Source organism: Harmonia axyridis, chromosome 1 (assembly GCF_914767665.1).
Source record: "Harmonia axyridis chromosome 1, icHarAxyr1.1, whole genome shotgun sequence".
NCBI lineage: Eukaryota > Metazoa > Arthropoda > Insecta > Coleoptera > Coccinellidae > Harmonia > Harmonia axyridis.
In genome coordinates this window covers 44,536,908-44,558,201 of record NC_059501.1, presented here as the reverse complement: position 1 = coordinate 44,558,201, position 21,294 = coordinate 44,536,908, and the positions used below count along the sequence as shown (strand labels likewise).

The 21,294-nt window shown below is 32.6% G+C and overlaps 2 protein-coding genes across 3 annotated transcripts in view; one reads left to right on the top strand and one right to left on the bottom strand.

Moving 5' to 3' along the window:
- The first annotated feature begins 1,451 nt into the window (after nucleotides 1-1,451).
- LOC123671092 (ETS-like protein pointed) overlaps nucleotides 1,452-21,294 on the top strand; it is a 315,036-nt gene continuing 295,193 nt past the window's right edge. The window contains exon 1 of one of the 2 annotated variants that reach the window (XM_045604771.1): nucleotides 1,452-1,689. The gene's annotated coding sequence lies outside the window, so the exon portion shown is untranslated. The remainder of the gene's footprint in view (nucleotides 1,690-21,294) is intronic. The other variant, XM_045604770.1, reaches the window with a different exon arrangement.
- Nucleotides 17,088-18,158, bottom strand: LOC123670812. Its single transcript, XM_045604374.1, has 2 exons — nucleotides 17,891-18,158; nucleotides 17,088-17,364 (listed from the first exon to the last, which is right to left on the bottom strand). The coding sequence occupies exons 1-2, from the start codon at nucleotides 18,156-18,158 to the stop codon at nucleotides 17,219-17,221; spliced, it is 414 nt and encodes a 137-aa protein (XP_045460330.1). The 3' UTR covers nucleotides 17,088-17,218.

The following is a 21,294-nucleotide window of genomic DNA, read 5'->3' as shown; positions in this document are numbered from 1 at the left end:
CGATCATGCAAATCGATGTTATTCTTCCTTGTCCCACGATGAAGATACTCCAGTTGAGATTTCAGTTTTGAATTCTCCCTCTCGAGAGCACCAATTCTATCTTCGTAAGATAAATCCTATAATTTTTCAGTTTTCTTCAATAACGCTTTGTTAATATCTATTGACCTAAACATCTACTGGCAAATATCCATTGAACGACTCAGCAGCTTTTACTGCATCCTAATAAAAGTGGGTTTCCACATGATTTCTGCAACTCTCGTGTATAGTCTTGTATTTGCAGAACAGTTAGACGATAAACGAACCAAGAACTCCTTTTACGCTTTTACAGAACTCATATTTGACTCGAACGCTTGTTTATACGCATTATTTTTTGTTATAAATAAATCATACATGAAAGTAACTTTCGAAGCCATTTATTTCCTTAAATCATTGAATTCGGGAATATGTTACCTTTTATATGGCAAATGAGCTAATAAGCCTGTATATGCCATTGAAATATTAATATATTGTTTTTGATACCCTTCTTGATTTTCGATGATTCTAGTTATACTATTCGCACGAAATTTTGCCTGAAGCTTAAAATGATCATTCTATATTATAGGTATACAAAAAAAAATTCAACTCGATCTGATCTATAGTTACGGAAATATTAGGTGATTTTTCCAAAATTCTTCTTGAATTGTATATGGTTCATTTTCTATGGTTCTGATATGTGATTAGCTTGAAATTTTGCATGAAACTCGCAATTCGCATTTCATATCTCAAGACCAAAATTAACTTCGTTCTTCGTCTGTTGTGTGGTTACGGAAATATTGGTCAATTTTCTTGATTATTCTTCAATTTGCTATGGTTCTGATTGCACGAGGCTCAAAATTGTAATTTTGCATCCAATTTCAAATTTTAATGTGGATCTGAGGTGTAGTTTCGAAATTAATAAAAATTGAAAAAAAAAATTGAAAATTTCACGGAAACCCATCAACAAACTTAACTGCAGCATTCGAAATCTGGACCTAGCCTGAAAATTTCAAGTTTCTAGTTTTTTTCGTTCAGCAGTTATCTTGTTTACGGACGGACCGATTCGAATTTGAGGAGGAATTCGAATTCGTGAGTCCAATCAGTGACCCTCTAGAGGAGCTAGTGACACCCCTTGCATACCCCCTAGCGACGCTTATGAAAAGATTGAAAATGTATCCATAGATATCTCCACAGTCGAGAAGTACCTGCATCCAAGTTTCTGTTGGTAGCAATATGAACGTAACTCTGTTTATATTACCGAATTTTGAATACTATGACCGCATTGACCAGTCTAACAGTAACCTCTGATTTTTAAATTCGAATTTGAGGATTTGAGGAAAGAAGTTCAGTAAACGTTTCGTAGCCAACTGAAATGTTATTTACCCCACTCCTACTATTTCATTCATAGTTATTTCTCAAGTTCTGCATCGTCTGCTATCTCTATCGCACGCAGACAGTTTGCATCTGTTCGGAGTATTGTGTCTTGTGAAAACTAAGGATATAATATTATTTGACAGTGACTGTTCTTGTTTGTTGGGCTCTTGAATAAGTTTGTGGTGTGTTTTCAGCATCTATTTTTGTGTAGTTTATTTTAATTGAAATAGTTGCATAGGACTAGTGACTTAATTCTTGGATATTGTTTCTCGTGTGAAATTTTTAGGTTAATTATCAAAGGTAAGAATTTTCTCACACAGAAATAGGGTTAGGTATATACATAGCTCATAGTTATATTGCTCCGTTTCTAACAAAATCAGATCCCAAGGAACTATTCATTTATTTATTCATTTAATTCGAATCTGATGATTCTTCTCTAATAATATACGTTTGATAGAAATAATGCCTTCAATCGAACATTTAATGAAATATATGTAGTTTATAATGGAAAATTAATATTTATTTCCTTATAAAACAGCAGTTACTGTGAATTCATTCAGATTATATTAATTTCTATTCACATTCATGTATCTGAGTCGGCAGTTCACATTTCGTTATTTTACAGGAGAATTATGAGTGTAGGAAACAATTTGTAATTATAATGAAAATCCATCGGTCACGATAAATCAATCTAGAAACTGATTTATTTGCATTGCTTCATTAATCATGGCTTGAATGAAATATCGTAGGAATTTCATATCTGTCATGATCTATTTATTGCTCATGTAAAAAAATGATTTGTTTCTAAAAATTCTACTAGTGTCAGATTATATTATGTGGACCAATATTCAATAGAGATATGAACTATCTTTTGGATATGACCGTAAATAATGTATACTCTTCACCTTAACAATTGCTTGTGTATTGAATTTATTGAAATTTCAATCACGTAAGAGTCGTAAGTACCTTCATTTCGACTCCCAAGGACAAGGGATCTACCCATCCAGTGCCGTAGTAACTGGGTGTTCCATAATCACGTGGCTGGGACGAACCAGGTTTTTAACTTTTACCCACAAAATTAAATTATATTATTTTAATATTGCGATTGGGATGCAAACTTGCTTTTATTAGGAAACCTTGCAATTTAGATATAGGAATATATCGTTTGACAAAAAATTTTGATTTCATTACATATTATGATATGTGCAGGTCATTTCATTTGAAATACGCACTTCTTCTCATTTAAATGAGTCAATTTGAAGCCTGTGATTTTGAACAACCCTATATGATAAGGGACGTTATTTATTTCACTTACCTAAATGATACAAGGAATATTGGTAATTCATATCAGAAATTTGAGCTTCTAACATTCCAAGTACCGAAGTGATGAAGGTTTAATTGAACCCCTAATAGAACCTATGTTTTGCACAGAAATAGAAGTAAATCAATCAATGACTCGAAAACCGCTAGAGATAGAGACAAGAAAGGTAATATCATAGTATAAGAAATCCATATACTATGGTAATACATAAATAACCAAGACGCTACGATAAACCGAAAAAAGTAAAAATATGTATATAGATAGAGCAGTGGTTCCCGCCCAAGAAACAAAATATTCAATTAAATCGTACCTTCTCTTCTCCACAAAAGTCCAGGGTACCATCGACAGATGGCCACCCTGTATATATATCGTTATATGTTATCGAAGTAGAATCGGTGGAATCGAACAAATCACCCTGTAAAGTCTCAATTGGGACTCCCAACAATTAACCAAACATTGTTTCGAAACTGTCTTGAGTAGTGTATATTTCTCCTAGAATCTGACGGTCTTCGGAAACACCCTGTTTATATATATATATATATATATATATATATATATATATATATATATATATATATATATATATATATATATATTGTCTCCAGATAACAGTCGTACTATAAATATCGTGAATCTATTAAGGGAATTCGACTGATAAGAAGGATTTCGGTTTTACTCTTTATTCATACCAAGCTTTCGGAACTGATTGGTTCCTTCCTCAGGGTTACTACAATTTCAACAATTAAAATCAAAATTACATATACAAAAAGAACTATCACAAATCTTTAAAAACAGTCACTTACAGAATTTGAGGTTATCTCCTTAATAAGTTAAAATTCATCAATTAACGCAAATTTTCAAGTAAATTAGTCTCAAATACTCTATCAGTTGGATTAATCTTTCTTTGTCAATTGGATGTGAAGTATAAAAAGTGTGTCTAACCTAACTTGATTATTTTCTTTGGTACATATCACAGAATCGCGTCGCGTCAACTTTGGTTTACTTTTTCTTCTTATTTTTATTCGTCTAGTGGTCCATCATAGAATCGTTCCCGGTTTGGATATGTTAACAGGAACGTGTAAACATTGCTTAATCTTTGTACGTCGGTTTTTTTATTTATTGGATTTTCTTGATTTCTTATGTTGATCATTTCTTGTATCAGTCTTTTATTATATTTACCTTCCGTACATAATACTTCTGTATTTTCAAAATCAATTTTGTGATCCTTTTTCATCGTGGGTTCATTGTCCGGATATCACTCTTATGTAACGTTAATCGACTCTTTAACCATTGAGATGTCTGTCCCACATAGGTGCCATCACATTCGAAACATTTAATTTTATACACTACATTAGATTTCAGTGGGTTTGGTGTTTTATCTTTCAATTTACTGTATAACATCTTGATAGTTTTCGTGTTGTATGTACTTATTTTTACTTTTTCATCTTTAAAACAATTCTTAATTTTGCTGGTTAGATTTCCTATGTTGGGAAGGCTGCCATATTTTATTACAGGATCATCTTGAACTATATTTTCAATTTGTTCAGGTTTTCGTCGAGGTTCTGTTAAGGAGACTCTGTCAGTTTCATACATTAGTTTGTCGAGCATTTGTTTTGGATAGGAATTTTGCCGAAAGATCTCATGTAATTTCTTTATGTTCGCATCCACCATATCTGGATGGCAGATTCTTTGTATCCTGTTTTTCATTTCTTTGATACAATTTATTTTCATGTTTATCGGATGTTCTGATTTGAAATGTATGAATTTGTTTCTTTTTCAAAAAGAAACAAACAAAAACTTTACCTTTAAGATTTAAAAGGATGTCCGGATTCTTTAATATATGTGCAAGGTTTCCAAAAGCTGCCCACATTAGCGATACTCTCCTAGTGACCTCTGCTCGCTGATTATCCTTTCCCAAAGTGATATTGTGTCCCAAATATATGCAGGGTGAGTCTTTGACTTGTACATATATTTCAACCGAAGATTCCTGAGGTAAAAAGAAACACTTTTTTCCTTTATAGTTTTTTCCGATTCGGCCCGGTTACAAAGATACAGGCTGTTGAAAATCCATAAAAAAATGTGATTTTCAGCTATATCTCGTAAATGGTTCTATTGAAGGAAATGATTTTTGGAATATACCTTGATGTGATACATCTTCTGCGAACACAAGATTCCCTACACATCTTTCAGTTTCTTCATTATGAACATTACATCACATAAAAATACCAGAAATTCGAAGAACCCAACTCTTAAAAGTAATTTGAACGTTCATTGAAGAATATTTGGCTAATTTGGAAAATAAAAGTATTCTTCATATTTTCTCCTACAAAGCGCCGTTTTCGAGTAACTTGATCTTAAAAAAAAAATTTTCTGTGAAATTCGAAAAATTGGGTACTTTGGCTAAATGCAACTCTGTTCTGTTGTGGAAAAAACCACAGAAATGAATATTTACTATGATGTCATGTCTCAGATTTTAGAATTGAAGTACTAGCCAACTTAGTTTGAAAATGAAGTTATTTGAATAAGCTCACCTCAACTCATCTATTTGATTACAAATTACTGAGCTTTGACACAGCTCTTATAATAAGAAGATACTTCATTAAAATCAATATTTTATTTTGAAAAGTCCAGATTTCCCATAAAGCCCATGTTTAAAAAAGTTTTCACAAAATAGTCCCATTATAATGACAACAGTCAATATCCCACTAAAGACTGCTGCTATCGAACAATACTGTATTCTTCGAGGGTCATTCAAACTCACATCGAAACATACCACTAAGTACATACTGGACAAATTTTCATGTGACTGAGGTTAAATACTTTTATTCTTTTGCTATTCCATAAATTCATCCTAGAGCATATGATTGACATACTTCCAAGAGTGCCATAATTGTTTTAATATGAAAACAAATAGGTGAGTTGAAAGAAACAGGATATTCAACTGTGGATATTATTAAATACTTCTCATTTATTTTCAATGGCAAAATCAAGAAGAATCAAGTATTAGAGTTGGCTATAATGTAGGTACATATTATAGAACAAATTTGATTACAAGTGGAGTCTAACATTTTCCATTGAGCCATAAATCTTCATTTCCATATTTTCACACTGATGGCTACAAAAATATTGAAGCAGATCATTATTTTTATTTTAATGAGATAGTTGGAACAAATCAAATGCTTCATCATTTCATAAAGGAATTATTTCTATCAGAATGCACACTTATTAATTATTTTGGAGATTGTTTTTAAATTTCTCGAAAATATGTATAGAACTTCAATATTCTGTTGGGATTCTTCAAATCTTCGATGATTTTCATTTCATGCTGACATCAAATATCATAATAACAACAACAGTGTAAATGAATATTTAAGGTTAGAACATAGATTATTCGAACTGCTGTGTTTAAATTTGCAACACTCGAAATTTGAGGTTCAAACTTAAAACCACAGACTACTAGTCTGTGTTAGAACTTTTACATATTTATTTGAGACTGTGAGGTTAAATGACAATTCTTGTACGATATATTATAAATGCGATATAATAAATGAATGGATATGAATTATGAGTATCAGAGCTAAGCTAATATGGGTGGTAGCGAGCTCAATTCGTTATGATTATCGAAAATGAAATAGAAAATCAAGAGAAAAATATTCAATCTTTATCGTCAATGAAATTGGGATAACTCATTTATTGTAATAAATACTACTTTGTTCAACAAATGGAATGTTAGAAATGAGTTTATGATGGTTTTTCCAATCTAGTAGCTCATTTCCAAGGTTCAAATTGTATATCTTATACTTGCGAAAACTTCAGTGTTCCGGTTACCAGGGGTGAATTAGCTCATTATGAAAATTTAAAATAGCTATATCTTTTTAACAGGGCCGAATCGGAAAAAATGGTAAATGAAAAAAGTGTTTCTTTTGACCTCAAGAATCTTCGGTTAAAATATATGTACAAGTCAAAGACTCACCCTGTATATAATGAGAAACATTTTCTATTTGTTGCTGGTCTATCGTGATGGCAACATTTTCCCCGCTCATAATTTAGGTCTTCTGGATGTTCATCTTCAGACCAACTTGTTTTGATGCACGATTAAATTCACTTATTATCTTCTCCAATTCATGAATATCACTGGAAAACAAGACAATGTCCTCAGCGAATCGCAGGTGGTTGAGAATTGAGCCGTCAACTTTGATGCCTTTCATTTACCAATTAAGTTTTTTGAATACATCTTCAAGTAGTTTAGTATAAATTTCTGTAATTTTGTATAATTATTAATGTGATATCTGAGCTTGCGTCTTCTTTACGAGTTCGAGTAGTTCGACTATCCTAGGACTAATATTACTTACTTAAAGCTACACGCCAATTGTTTTTAATTAATAACAAAACAGAAAATCGTTCTTCTTACAAATAAGCCGTTAAAAAAACCATAAAATAGCGCAAGGCGATTTCTTCAAGTTTGGTATAAAAACAATCATATACATATACATATATATACAAAACATATATACATATATTTCAAAAATTTATCAAAACAAAGGGACTTTGGACCATAAAAAGTTGGGAACTAATGATATAGCTTTTGAGAAATTTTATTGGAACTTACGACATAAGGAAGAATACAAACAGAAACTTTCCCTATTTTCACTCAATCAGTAAGAAAAAAATATCAATTGAATATTCTTCAAATAAATTCAATTGCAAATTTGATATTCCATGAAATGGAGTTTATTCGAATCATAAATCCTGAAATGACACAGAGATATATTTTCTTGACGACTGGTGGTTTATTTTATGTTAACTTTTCATTGTACTTGTATATCCAAGGATTATAAATTTAGGCAGGTTGTCTCGTAACTTTCAACCAATCAGCGTCAACCATTCGTGACGTGACGTCAGTTTCCACATTCAAATAAATAACATTAGATTGCGATGAAATCGTTGGTTTTCACGGATTTTCTTATTAGTTTAATCTCGTACATCGTTTGTAGCCTATCCTAAATAGTCTTTAATATCTAAGTATATATAAAACCGCTTGCACATATACGTCAAACTTTAAACGTAAAATCACAGCCCAAACGGGACCATCTAGAGCAAAAATGACAAGAATAAGACCCCCCTCAAAATCGTCTGGAGATCCCGGGAAAAATCCCAAACCTTCGATTCTCCTCGCGGTTTTCGAGTATACGGGGTGTTTCGGATCATTTTGACATTTCAAGTCCCATAATTCTGTGGTATCTGTGGACAATTTGGCTGTCAGTGTCATGTTAATAATAAATATTCCATTTCCATATATGAAAGTTCTTGAAAAAGTTTGCGGTTTCCAAAATTGTTATTCAATATTTAAATGAATGCCGACAGATAAAATGCAAAGTCTCCGGCGAATCGAAAATTCGATAGATATTTGTCAAAATTTGGAAATGAACATTTATATCATCGAATGCATTTTCCTCAATTCAGGTTTGTTTTAAGTGTTTGTATCATTCAATTGGATATGAATGTTACTTTATTTCAGGAATTTTTCGTTTATTTTCCACAAACTATAAAACTACATTCTCTTTCGTGAGAATTTGAATCTATTGCGACAGAAGATGGAACTACAAAAGAGAACAGAAGCTTCATCTGATCATGTATTAAACAGATAGAAAAATTCACAATTGGCTTTATTACTGGAAAAAGAGCCAAGTTAGTCAGATGACATTCAAAAATTTCCATGTGTTTTTGGAATATCTAAAATATACACTTTTACGACAGAAGAGTGCAAAAATATAAATGATCAATCCGTTTTTGAAGAATTTGAGTGCAGTGCTGTTGAATTTATAATGAATAAGTCAAATCGTTGTGAAATCTTCCATACGAATAATTTCAACTATATATTATCTATTATATTATTTGCCACTCAACTGAAACATGTATTAATAAACCTTGGAAATTAGAGACTCAAACTTTTTACCTGATTTCTCAAAAAGGTTCCACCAAGATATTAAAATTTCTTATGAGGTAACATAAGCCATGTGTATTTGAAAGGCAAGTCTATTCATTCTGTCTCTTTTTAGTTTGTTTATTAAAGCTATACTAGGATATACATATAAAAAATCAGTTGAAATACTAGTTAAATTTAAAGGATCATTCAGTATATGAAGAATTTCAACATGGCAGTTACTTTTGAAATTGGTATCAATTTTCCAGCAATTCAATGTAGGTATAAAATACTTTGAAAAGTAACTATTCATCAAAACTTTCCATTTCATGAATGAATGATTAAACTTGTATAAACATGTAGATACCTATTTCACTAAAGTTTTCAATCGTTATAGGAATAGTTGCTCTATGGCCAGTTCAAAAATGCTATCCAACTGATTTATTCATTGCTTTTCATTTTGGTAAAAATTAAATTATTAATTGATTCAGATCCAAAGTTAACATTTGAAAAAAATCAAGTCAGTAGTTATCGAACCCACTAACATGGGTCAATAGTATTGGCTGATACAATTTTAGTACCGAGGCAGTCATTTCAAATACTCAACACATCTTCTGACTGAAGTAAAACTTGAACAATGATCTTTTTTTACTTGCATCTTGAAATGAATTTTGCACTTTTTCAGTGTTCAATAATGAGATAATTATTAAATTGACTCAAGAGATTAACAATATGCTTTATCAGGATTAGTTAATACTGCTAAAGACGTTAATAAACCTATTAATTTCTTATATGGTTCATCATTACAACTCTCTTTTGTTGAATCAAATTTCAATTAAGTTTTCAAAGGAGTGATATTCAGCCCTAAACATTTTTTAGCTTTCCCTGAATTCTTTATGATAAAATTATCATTTGAATTTTCTATCAGATATTATATTCATTCAGAATTAACATTAGTTAAAACGAAAAAGTCATCCACGTACAATGCAACAACAGTTAGTAAGTTATTTTTTTATTTTATGTAGATACAATGCTCAATTGTTGATCTTTTTTAACTAATATCTATCAAAATTTTATTTACTATATATATTGTCCTGTTCAATTTACTTCTGAGTAAAACCCAGAACTACAAGCTTGCTCTATAACGTAGCGAACCATCATTCAGCTGTCCTCCACTAAATCAGAATTATCTAGTGAAATTTCTGTATCATCCCTTATCTATGATAACTACATCTCGACTGGTATTAGTGAAATTGTTACCTGTATCCCTTTGATCATTCACCAGAACCCATAAAAATCATTTTTGTCCCTATACCTTCAAGAAATATGCAAAATTCATCGATACAATTCATCGATACAAGATTGCCATTTCTAGAGAAATGAGAATTTCAGATTTCAAAATGTCTAATTACTACTTCAAATATATATACACCCTATATAATTGTTGATCAAATATTGTGTATTTCTTTACAAATTAGTTAATAATTTGAAGCTTTAATCTCAATTTTCAGACTTGAATTGGTCCAACATCTCTAGATACTTCTAATTGATATTCGACAAATAAATATCCTGTATAATTATCCATCCAAACGAAAATAATCCATCTTCTGAAAAGAAAAACAATTTTTTCTATATAGAATTAATTTAAATAATGATTCAAAAGTGATGAAATTTTGCAGACTCACTTATTTTGGGTCTTAGATCACGAATCCGCTATCATAAATTCCTTAATCCAGCTAGTTTTTTTTTTAATTGTGAAATTGGCCTAATGAAGGTGAGGTTATCCACATTAATAGCTAGTTTTCTTGTATTTTATTAACTGATTCTCGTTAGAAATGATTAATTAATCACATTTCAAGCTTTCCCTGAAATAAAAATGCCTTTTTTTCGTCAAAATCGATGGTTTTATCGATTGTTTATATATGGCGGCGGCCATCATGTTTAATACGTAACGTCTGTCGACTGTCGGTCTGTCAGATGCTAAATAATCTGCAACGTTGCCTGTATGCCAGATCTTCTTGATGGGATCGGTTTTTTACTTGGTGGAAATTCATGTTAATAGATTGTTTGAGATTATGACATATTATAAAACTGTATGGAAACTCATAATTTTCGCACAGCTATTCGAGCAGAAAATTCGGCAAGTTTATTTTCGAAATGAATAAATGGTAGTTCATATGGTGTTATTCTGGTTTTTTCGATATTGGCATCGGATTCAGTTTAGTCCTCCTGAACATATACAGGGACATTGATGTTGACGAGGACGCTGTGATTACAAGGTTTTCAAAGGGTTCACAGACCAAATTAGATTTTGTGTTATACTTGCCAATTTTCTTTTTTTTTTCATATGAAACAATAGATTCACTATTTTTTTTTTATTTTTATCTGAATGACTAAAACCGTGATAAGTAAATAAATATATTATAATATAACAAATACATAAGCGTACAAATTTTTTTACCGAAATTTGAGGCTTTATTGTAAAACACTGGTTATACATTTATGATTCGAAATATTGCCCATCGCTGGTCACTATACTTTCTCACATCTTTCGGGCAGCGTACGAATTGAAAAAACTGGTCATCTTTTGAAGCGATCCACGAATCGATCCAAGTTTTTAATTCTTCATAAGATAAGAAGTGCTGGTGATTGATCGAAACAAGTGATAGTCCGAGGGAGCAACGTCTGGAGAATACGTCGGGTGGGGTAGAAATTCCCATTTCAACTTTTTCAAATATATCTTGACTTTCGCAACATGGAGTCGAGCGTTGTCATGCAGTAAAATCCATTTATCTACTCTCTCGTCGTATTGCGGCGGTTTGTCTCTCAATGCTCGACACAAACGCATTGATTGCGTTCGATAACGATCGCCTGTGATCGTTTCAGTCGGTTTTAACAACTCATAATACACTACGCCGAGCTGGTACCACCAAATACTGAGCATGACCTTAGAACCGAGAATATTCGGTTTAGCCGTCGACGTGGAAGCATGGCCGGGATATCCACATGATTTTATGTGCTTGGGATTATCGTAATGAACCCGTTTTTCGTCTCCAGTCCCAATCCGATGCAGAAATTCCTTCCGTCTTTGCCTCGAAAGCAGCTGTTCACAAACAAACAAACTCCGTTCAAACACCTCCCGGCTTCAACTCGTACGGCACCCACTTTTCTTGTTTCTGAATCATTTCTATGACTTTCAGGCGTTTTGAAATGGCTTGTAGTCCTAATGATCTTGTCAATTATTGTTGCGTTTGAAATGAGTCTTGATCAAGTATTGCCTCCAATTCTGCATATTCAAAAACCTTCTCTCTTCCACCGCGATGCTGGTCTTCGACATCAAAATCACCATTCTTGAAGCGTTGAAACCACTCTCGGCACGTTCTTTCACTAATAGCGGCCTCACCATAGGTATTTGAGAGCATTCGATGAGCCTCAGCCGCAGATTTATTCATATTTCAGTAGAAAATTAAAACCTCCCTCAAATGACGAGAATTTGACTCGTAAGCTGACATGGTTAATCGTGAATAACTTTATGATGCAGACACAAATCGACTAACATGTCGATGGCGTTATGTTCACAAATAACTAAACTTATTGTATGACATCTACGATATATTTATTTCGACTATCACTTACCGTTACAGCCAGCTATTGCAAAACGGCAGGAGCAAAGTTGTACGCCTAAATCTAAAATTTCGGAATATGACAGTGTTCAGCTAAAATATTTTCGAAGTTCAGGCGCTTCCGGTTTTATAAGAATTAAAAAATTTTTTTTCAAAACAAACTTTTTTTTCATTTTATGTCTCAGATATTATCGAGATTTCCATTCTCAATTACTCTTTGCTAAAATTATTGTGTTAGTCCTCATAGTTTTCTAAATATCAAGGAAAAACCGTAAAAAAGAGAGAATTTCCTTAGTCACAATTACCTGAATTATTTTCACTGTGAATATCCTATGCCTATTTCAATTCACTTTCTCAAACAAAAATGATGTTGGAACATCGGGCATACCTTGAATTCGAGAAATATCATCACAGGGTGCCAAAAATTGTGAACAAAATTTGATCATAACTTTCGATTTTCAAATCAGAACCCTATTTTTTTGTGATTTCGCTGGATTCTACGGTAAAAAATAAGGGTAGTGTCCAAACGTGATTATGCTCTCAAATTCAATAATTCAAGAGTTATTTGAGATTTTATGAATTTATGTTATACGTAGGGTCAATTTTATTCGATCTGTTTCCAGACAGACTAGCAATAATACTCTATGACCATATATATTTAAATATCTAATTACTTTACATGTGACAGGTATTTTCATTATCAAAGCTTCACTAATTTGATTTCACGAATTGAATTTCCGATATTCAAATGACAAAATTCTGGATATACTTTTCTCTAATTATGTGGCAAATCAGTTCTTTCCGGCACATTTTGTGGAACAAAATAGACTGGAACGGATTTATCTATTATTTGTCAAATTTGTGATACAGAAAACTGTTCTACCAACCAACATTTTTCAATGCAAAAATCACTAATAGATATTTATGGAAATTTCCGTCAATTTCAATAAAAAGGCAGTGAATTCGGGAACATAATGTTTAAAACTCGTACAGAAGGCTCATTCTACCACTCGGTCATTTTGAACTCTTGGAAGAATATCAATAAGTTCTGCACTTGTATTATAAATATCTAATTCCATATTCACGATGAATGCATTAGAATTATTGGTAGAACTCATCAAATTTTAAATCAGAAATTTCCTCATCTTCTTGAAAGGATGTTGCATACTTCATGAATATCCATTATACTGGATGGAGTACCTACCTAGAAGAAAAAAACCTCTACCTACCAAATGAAATAAAATCATGCAGGACTCCTGTGTGCCAATTCTGTTCATATGAAAAAGCGGTAGAATACATTTTATGAATTCAGGAAAAAATCAGCGTGGTGATGAAAAGGGAGTAACAGAAAGTTTGAAACATCCTTCCGAATTATCTTCTCGTCAATTGGTGGTAAATGTGGATATTTCTGATTGAATGTTTGACAAGTTCTCGAAACAATTCTGTTGCATTCACCGTGGATATGGAATAGATCCAGAATTTCATTATTTGAATAACGGGGATTCATATCGTCAAATTATAATCTACTTTATTCAATAATGAGTACACCTGTCACTTTGAAATAATTGAATATTTGAAACGCACTCTAGAAACAGATTGAATGAAATTGACCCTACGTATAACATAAATCCATAAAATCTGGAATAACTCTTGAATTATTGAATTTGAGAGCATAATCATGTTTGAACACTACCCTTATTTTTACCGTAGAATTCAACGAAATCACAAAAAAATAGGGTTCTGATTTGAAAATCGAAAGTTATGATCAAATTTTTTTCACAATTTTTGGCACAATATTTGAAACACCTTGTGATGATATTTTTCAAATTCAAGATATGCACGATATTCCAACATCATTCTAGTTTGTGGAAATGAATTGAGTATACGCATAGGATATTCACAGTGAAAATAATTCACGTGATAGTGACTATGGAAATTCTCTCTTTTTCACGTTTTTTTCTTAATATTTTGAAAACTATGAGAACTAACGCAATAATTTTAGCAGAGAGTATTTGAGAATGGAAATCTTGATAATATCTGAAACATAAAATGAAAAAAAATATTTTTTTCGAAGAATTTTTTTTTAATTCTTGTATAACCGGAAGTGCCAGAACTTCTAAAATATTTTAGCTGAATAGGGCATCATGAACAATGTCATATTCTGAATTTTCAGATTTCAAATCGGCCCCGTTCTCCAGAAACGTCTAATACGCCTTCGAACTTGAAACACCCTGTATAAATATTCATATAAATATCTAAATATAAATATTTTTGAGAGGTTAAGCTCGATATCGGTGTAATCTGGGATTTGGTACCATAGAAAAACTCGAAACCCTTAACGGCGAACCCCCTCAAACTTGAAGCTAGGACCGCCCTTGATTTGTCGTCATGGAAAGTTATTTGCATCAAATATTTTCATGTGAGCAAGGGCGAAATGGTATGTTCTAGGAAAGAAGTCATATAGAATTCTACTCTAGAATCAGCATAGGATACCGAGTGAATCGTCTAAAATCAGCTAACGATACAAGGTTTCCGAAAAAAATCTTTCATTTTCTAGAGGGATACCCAGTGAAGGATCTACCGGCATAGTGACGGGGTCCAAGGGGCGGAGCCCCTTCGGCGAGCAGAGCGAGTCTTCAATCATAAAATAGCTACGATAAAAATAGTAATAGATATGTTAATATACAATATTTTATTCAAATTCGAAATATGATGAATCGAATCAATCATTGCATAAAGTTGCAATTTTTGGAAAGTAAAAACGAACATTTTTATACAGGGGTGTCATATTATTACATACAGTAATAACTGTAATAAGGAAAAATTGTAACTTACTGTGATTTCTGAGAATATTTTTATTAGAGCCACTTTAGGTATTTTTTGACTTCTCGAAATAAAAACAAAATTTTTGCAATTTTGAAATTGATTTCTAGCCACCGTGTATCAAGCATCCCATCTTAGATATTAGTAGCATATAATATAATTTTTTTTTTATAGATATTAGGGATATTGGATAGTGGGGGAGAAATGTACAATTCTATTTTATGAAAATATATATTTTTTACGAAATAATGAACACACAATTATTATTTATTCTGTTAATTGTTTTACAAAATGTTCCTTGCAGAAAGTAGTTGAAACAATCAAATTTTGAACTGGATATTCAACAAATGATAAATAATTATTATAACAACCATTTATTTATTCTTTATCTTCGAGCAATGATAAAAATGTGCAATAGGAAAATTTTTAATATAGGCAGTATTTATTGGAGAACTACAGAAATTCAAAAGAAATCCTTGTTATAAACGAAAATATAGGAAAACTGGTAAAGAAAACATGGTAGTAAGAATTTTCAAATATGTACATACATAAATCAACTAATTGACAATTTTTTTCATTTTTTTTTGAAACATGACTTTTCAATATATTTGAAGCTTTTCTTTTTAAATTTTTCTGTTCTTCCGTAGTTGCATTGAGGTATTTTATGCGAATGAACACTCTTTGGCGACAAAAGGATTTCACCAATTCCTTAGGAACATCTCTGTTTTTTTTTGCTAGGTATTCTGTTGTTCTTTTAACGATCTCTTTTAGATCAGAAAACTCATCCTTATGCATTTTTTGGAAATATTTGTCCATTTTAATCACTTGTTGAGACCATTCTTCTGACGGCTGTGTTAAGCATCCAAAGGATAGATTTTGTATCCATGAGGGAATACAGTAGTTATGTGCAGTGTCCTTCTTATATGAATAGTCTCCTAGATATGGGTATTTTTCCTTATGCTTTTTAGCTAAATACCTAGCTATGTATGACAACCCATCTTTCTCCCATTGATGCTTTTCCGATAAATAAGAACTCATGCTACTAGAAGAGGTGGTACTTTCACTCTCCATTGTGTCATTCAGGTTTTTTGATGGTTCTACAGCAGCTATTTTCAAATCACCTATTTTGGCTTGCTTTAATGCTGCTGCGAGTACATAATAATTATCCTCTATGCCTGGAGAAGTTTCCACATTAGCATGGCAATGTACAATACCGGGATTTTTTCCTAGAAGGAGCATTCAATGGAGATGGGTGGTCAATTAATCCTCCTGGAGTTCTTATCTGAAATTAAAAAAGGTGTGAGTTTACCATCAAATTATTACTTAATTATCATTATAAATACCTGCGAGAAAAAATTTTCCAGAAGGTCCCGATTCAATCTATGAATCAATATATATATTACATCATAATCCTTCTTCATTCTTTCGAACAGGCTCTTCACAGATTTTATGGACATTATTATGCCTTTTTGGAAAACTTGGAGAAACGGTTTACCAATACATTTCATTGAAGTAATAGTTATCAACATCTTGTTCAATGTTTCATTCTGCATCTCCAAGTTAGTTACATATGGTTTTTTTTGTAGGGATGGATATTGATGGAGTATAAGAATTCATTATATCGAACCATTTACCATCTGAAAAAACTCTCATTTCCTTTATTCCATCCTCTGTCGAATATTGTCTTAGGGCTGTGGCTGTTGTATTCGAAAACAACTGAGCCGCTAATTTAACATTTTGCCTCTGCGTTTTCTCACAATTCAAATGATTAGCCGTTAATTTGAAACAAGAATTAATTTCTGACCTGTTGCTTTCGATTAATCTTCTCAAAGGATTCTGATTTATTTTTTATCTCCTGGTAAAATAAAACCAGTGTCTGAAAACCAATTCCTGAGTAACTTTAGAAGATGAGGGACATCAGCAAAAAAATTAATTGGTTCCTTCGAAACAGAATGCTCGGCAGTTGGGTTATTCATACTAATTCCCATTGATTTCCAATGTCCTTGATTCCCACTTCCACTATCAGAAACATAAGCCACAACATTATAATTTATTTGATATCACTTTGACATGACTGTTTCTAATATTTCTTTGGTTACTTTTTGATCAAAGCTTATACAAACTGGTTGCTTCCATTGATCAAAAAGAACCCTGGCCATAATTTATATTTGCAGCCCACCGCTGTAAGGTGGACAATCCAGGTAAGGGATAATGTAAAGATTCTCTTACATAAATGTATGCTCTCTTGCTCAAATACCTAAGAGTAAAGGCTATTGATAATTCTTCTGTGGTCCAACGACCCTAAGATTTTTTTTTAAAGCAATTTCCACTTGATTGGTTGTAAGAAAATCCTTGAAAGCAATCATTACCTTCTATTCGAACTGAAGTTGATCTCCTTTTATTGTTCCTTCCAATTCCAAAATTTTTGCTTTTAATAAAATTTCCTTCTCACTAAATTCCTCAATTTGTTTTCTGAGGATAGCATTTTCACGCTCTGCATCTTCCCATTTTTTTCCAAATGTCAGAATCATTTTTCGTCCTTTTGGATGGAATATCAGAACTATTGAGTCTCTGATTGGCCTTCAAGAACAAAAGGTAATTTTGAGTGGTCTTGAGGTAAGTTTTCTAAGTGTGCCTCTCTCTCATTCTTGAGTATCTGTTGATCATGTTCACTGACAGGGTTATCAGGGGAGGATGATAAAAATAATTATGGTATAGCTGAAAAAAAGGAATTATTACTTACAGTTACTTATGGGTTCACACCCATAATGTACATGCCGATATACACAAGGTTAACATTTCAACACCTACCATCAATTTTCAATTTCTTAGGTTTGATATTCATCAATCTAGCCTTCATTTCATCCTCATAATCATCTAACTTAAAATGTAAACTGCAAATTCTTTTATGATTAGGATTCCATTCATCTTTTTTTGCACATTTTCTAACCCATTCTTTTTGAATTTTAAAGTCCTTTGGGAATCTGAGAAACATAAGATTTTCACCCGTTTCTTTTGCCTTAATGCTGTTGTTTCGACATGTAGCCACACTGCATGATACTCCTGGCATATTTCTCATATTTGATACCTATAATTACAACAGATAATATTTTAACAATTACTAAACCTGAATATCTTAAAACACTTACCTTACAAAATGTATCGCAAATTCAAAACCTCTTTTGGGAAGCTATTAGTTCTAGAATTAAACTGAAAAGATAACACGTCAAAAGGAGACTTCTAAAAGAAACACCCATAGAGAAATGAAATTATTTGTCTACGGAAACACCACAACCAAAAAAATTAACCGTTTGAGCTTTAAACACGGTAAACAAAACACCATGGCGATGTCTGTCAATGACGACCAATAGCGATACAGAAACTGGATGACGTGTTACCCCACTCTTCAACCTAAGTTATGAGACAACCTGTGTAATCTATAGACCTTGTTGTATATCATAATAGGTACACGCCATTGGTGTAAATGGATAAAAAAATTCATATTATAGGGTAGATGATATATTAAAGACGATCTATGGATATTGGTACAATGTAAGGGCATCTCGCTCAAATGACAGCACGAAATTGGATAACATTACTGTCATGAGAAGGTTTATACAACAAAATTTTTTCGAAAAAATCGTAAGAAAAGAAAAAAAGGTTTTCTTTTTTACTCCGACAGAGTGAACAATCATAGAATATAATTTGATATTTCGAAGGATGTATTTTGGGTTGCCTGACAACCGGCGTGAACTTGGCAGCCACTTTTCAGCTGCCGATTCATTCCGGCAACGATTCGTTTTTGGGGTGCAACGCAAGAATTTGATTCTTGAGCATGGGCGCCCGCAGAAATTTTTCTCAGGGGGGGCAAAATGAAAATTATTGAAAAACGATAAGGAGTCCATGATTGTCATAGGCGACATTAGTATTCCGTTTCTTTCTATTTCTGTATTTATATTTATCACCAGCGTCTACTCTGAATTTCAAAAGATCACTTGAATTGGTACAGGGTGGACAAAAATACAATAGTTTCGTGTGTGCTCATAAAGTAACGCGTAACATTCTTTATCAGTTAAATTAACAATGCGAGCGCCCATGTTCTTGAGTACACTTGAATAATTTTAATCAAGTATTTATGGCATTTCAATGCACAAAATCATATCATACATGAACGTGCATAATGCAGATCATTAAAACGACGAGGTACATTTCAGTATTTTCACTAATGACCCTGTAAAAATGTTTAGCTAAGTATATCAACTTGGTTGAACTTTTTTGACATGGTCATCCGTAGAAATTTCGAAAAATTCACAAGTGTAAACTACCCCTCAGACTGCCTGCGAATCAATGTGCTTCGGATATGTTATTCTGTAGCTATTGAAAAGTTACAATACCAAATATCAACTTGGAAAAACATTTTTGACATGGACATCCGTAGAAATTTCGAAAAATCCACAGGTGTAAACTACCCCTTAGACGGCCTGCAAATAAATGTGCTTCGGATATGTTATTCTGTAGCTATTGAAGAGTTACAATACCAAATATCAACCCAGTAAAATATTTTCGACATGGACATCCGTAGAAATTTCGAAAAATTCACAAGTATAAACTACCCCTTGGACGGCCTGCAAATCAATGTGCTTCGGATATATTATTTCCTAAATGTTGAAAAGTAACTATGCCAAATATCAACTTGACTGAACATTTTTGACATGGTCATCCGTAGAAATTTCGAATAATTCACAAGTGTAAACTATCCCTTAGACGGCCTGCAAATCTAGAACCCATTCAGGAATTATTGACATCGAAGTAGGCCTTGAACGTCTAGTCCCGGCTTTATTTCTGGTTACAAAAATATCACTAATTGCTATGGTTCATCATAGAAATAACCAGTTTAAATTATTTTCATCATTTTTGTATTCGAAAGATCCTGAATTTTTGAAATTACGATTATTACGAAGGGACGCATACATTCATGATTTCATAAATTGAAATTCAGATTATATAACGTAAAAATATAGTGAAATGCTATCTCATTTCAAGGACAAGGAAATCCAATGAAGAGATATCTATTCATTTAAGAGTCGCCCATGAAAGATCCCATTGAAGATCATTAAAATATGCATATTCCTTTTCACCAAGGCTCTTCAAAAATTGTTGCATTCCCGATGGGCAGTTCAGATGGTCGCGCGTAAACGCGCGATCCACAAACCGCGCGACTAAAGATACAGAGGAGTCCTATACAAATGTTCATATGGTCGCGCGACATCGCGCGTATGACTCGCGCGTAAATGCGCAATCTACAAACCGCGCGACTAAAGATACACAGGAGTCATATACAATGTTCATATGGTCGCGCGACATCACGCGTATGACTCCTTTGTAATTTCAGTCGCCCGGTTGTAGATCGCGCGTTTACGCGCGACCATCTGAACTTAGCCTTACCCTATCCCTATGTCCTACGTGAGCGACTAATGTTACGACGCGAGCGACGCCAATTTTATGTACTACGCGAGCGATGTGAGCAGCGCGACTTTTTTTGTCCTACGTTGAAATCTACAAACGCGACACGACGCGACATAAATATGGTTGGGTTGGGATTGTGCATTGCGGAAGATCAGTCCGTTGTCATACGCTTGTAGAGAAACAGTTATAATGAGGTGGTCAAGAAAACGTAAATTATTCATAAATATGTAAAAATGTGGCTTTAAAAATGCTAATTGTAAGACGCAGAAAAATAGGAAGAAAGAGAAATCCAACAAATAAATTTTTTTTGGAACGAATGAATTTTGGAGAGTTTCACCACTTATATGAACAATTAAGGACTTCTTCAAATTTATTCCACAGTTATTATAGATTGCTTCCTACAACATTCGACTATATAGTGAACATTTGACTATATAGAAACAACAAAAAAAAAAAAATCTAAGAAATACGTTAACCTTTACTGAATTGAAATATTGCATGGATACATATTACATATAAATAAGGTTTATATATTATTACTCAATGATATACCTTTTAACCTCAACTATATTTATTTCCTTCAAATGGATATTTCTTCAGCATTCTCAATATAAGTTATGCGTAAATAAATGAAGTGTAATAATAAATGATGATTATTGGTGGGATTTCAAATAAATTATTTATTTCCATGAAACTAATATTTGTTTGACCATAGATCCAATAAATGATTCATTAACTATAATGCATTT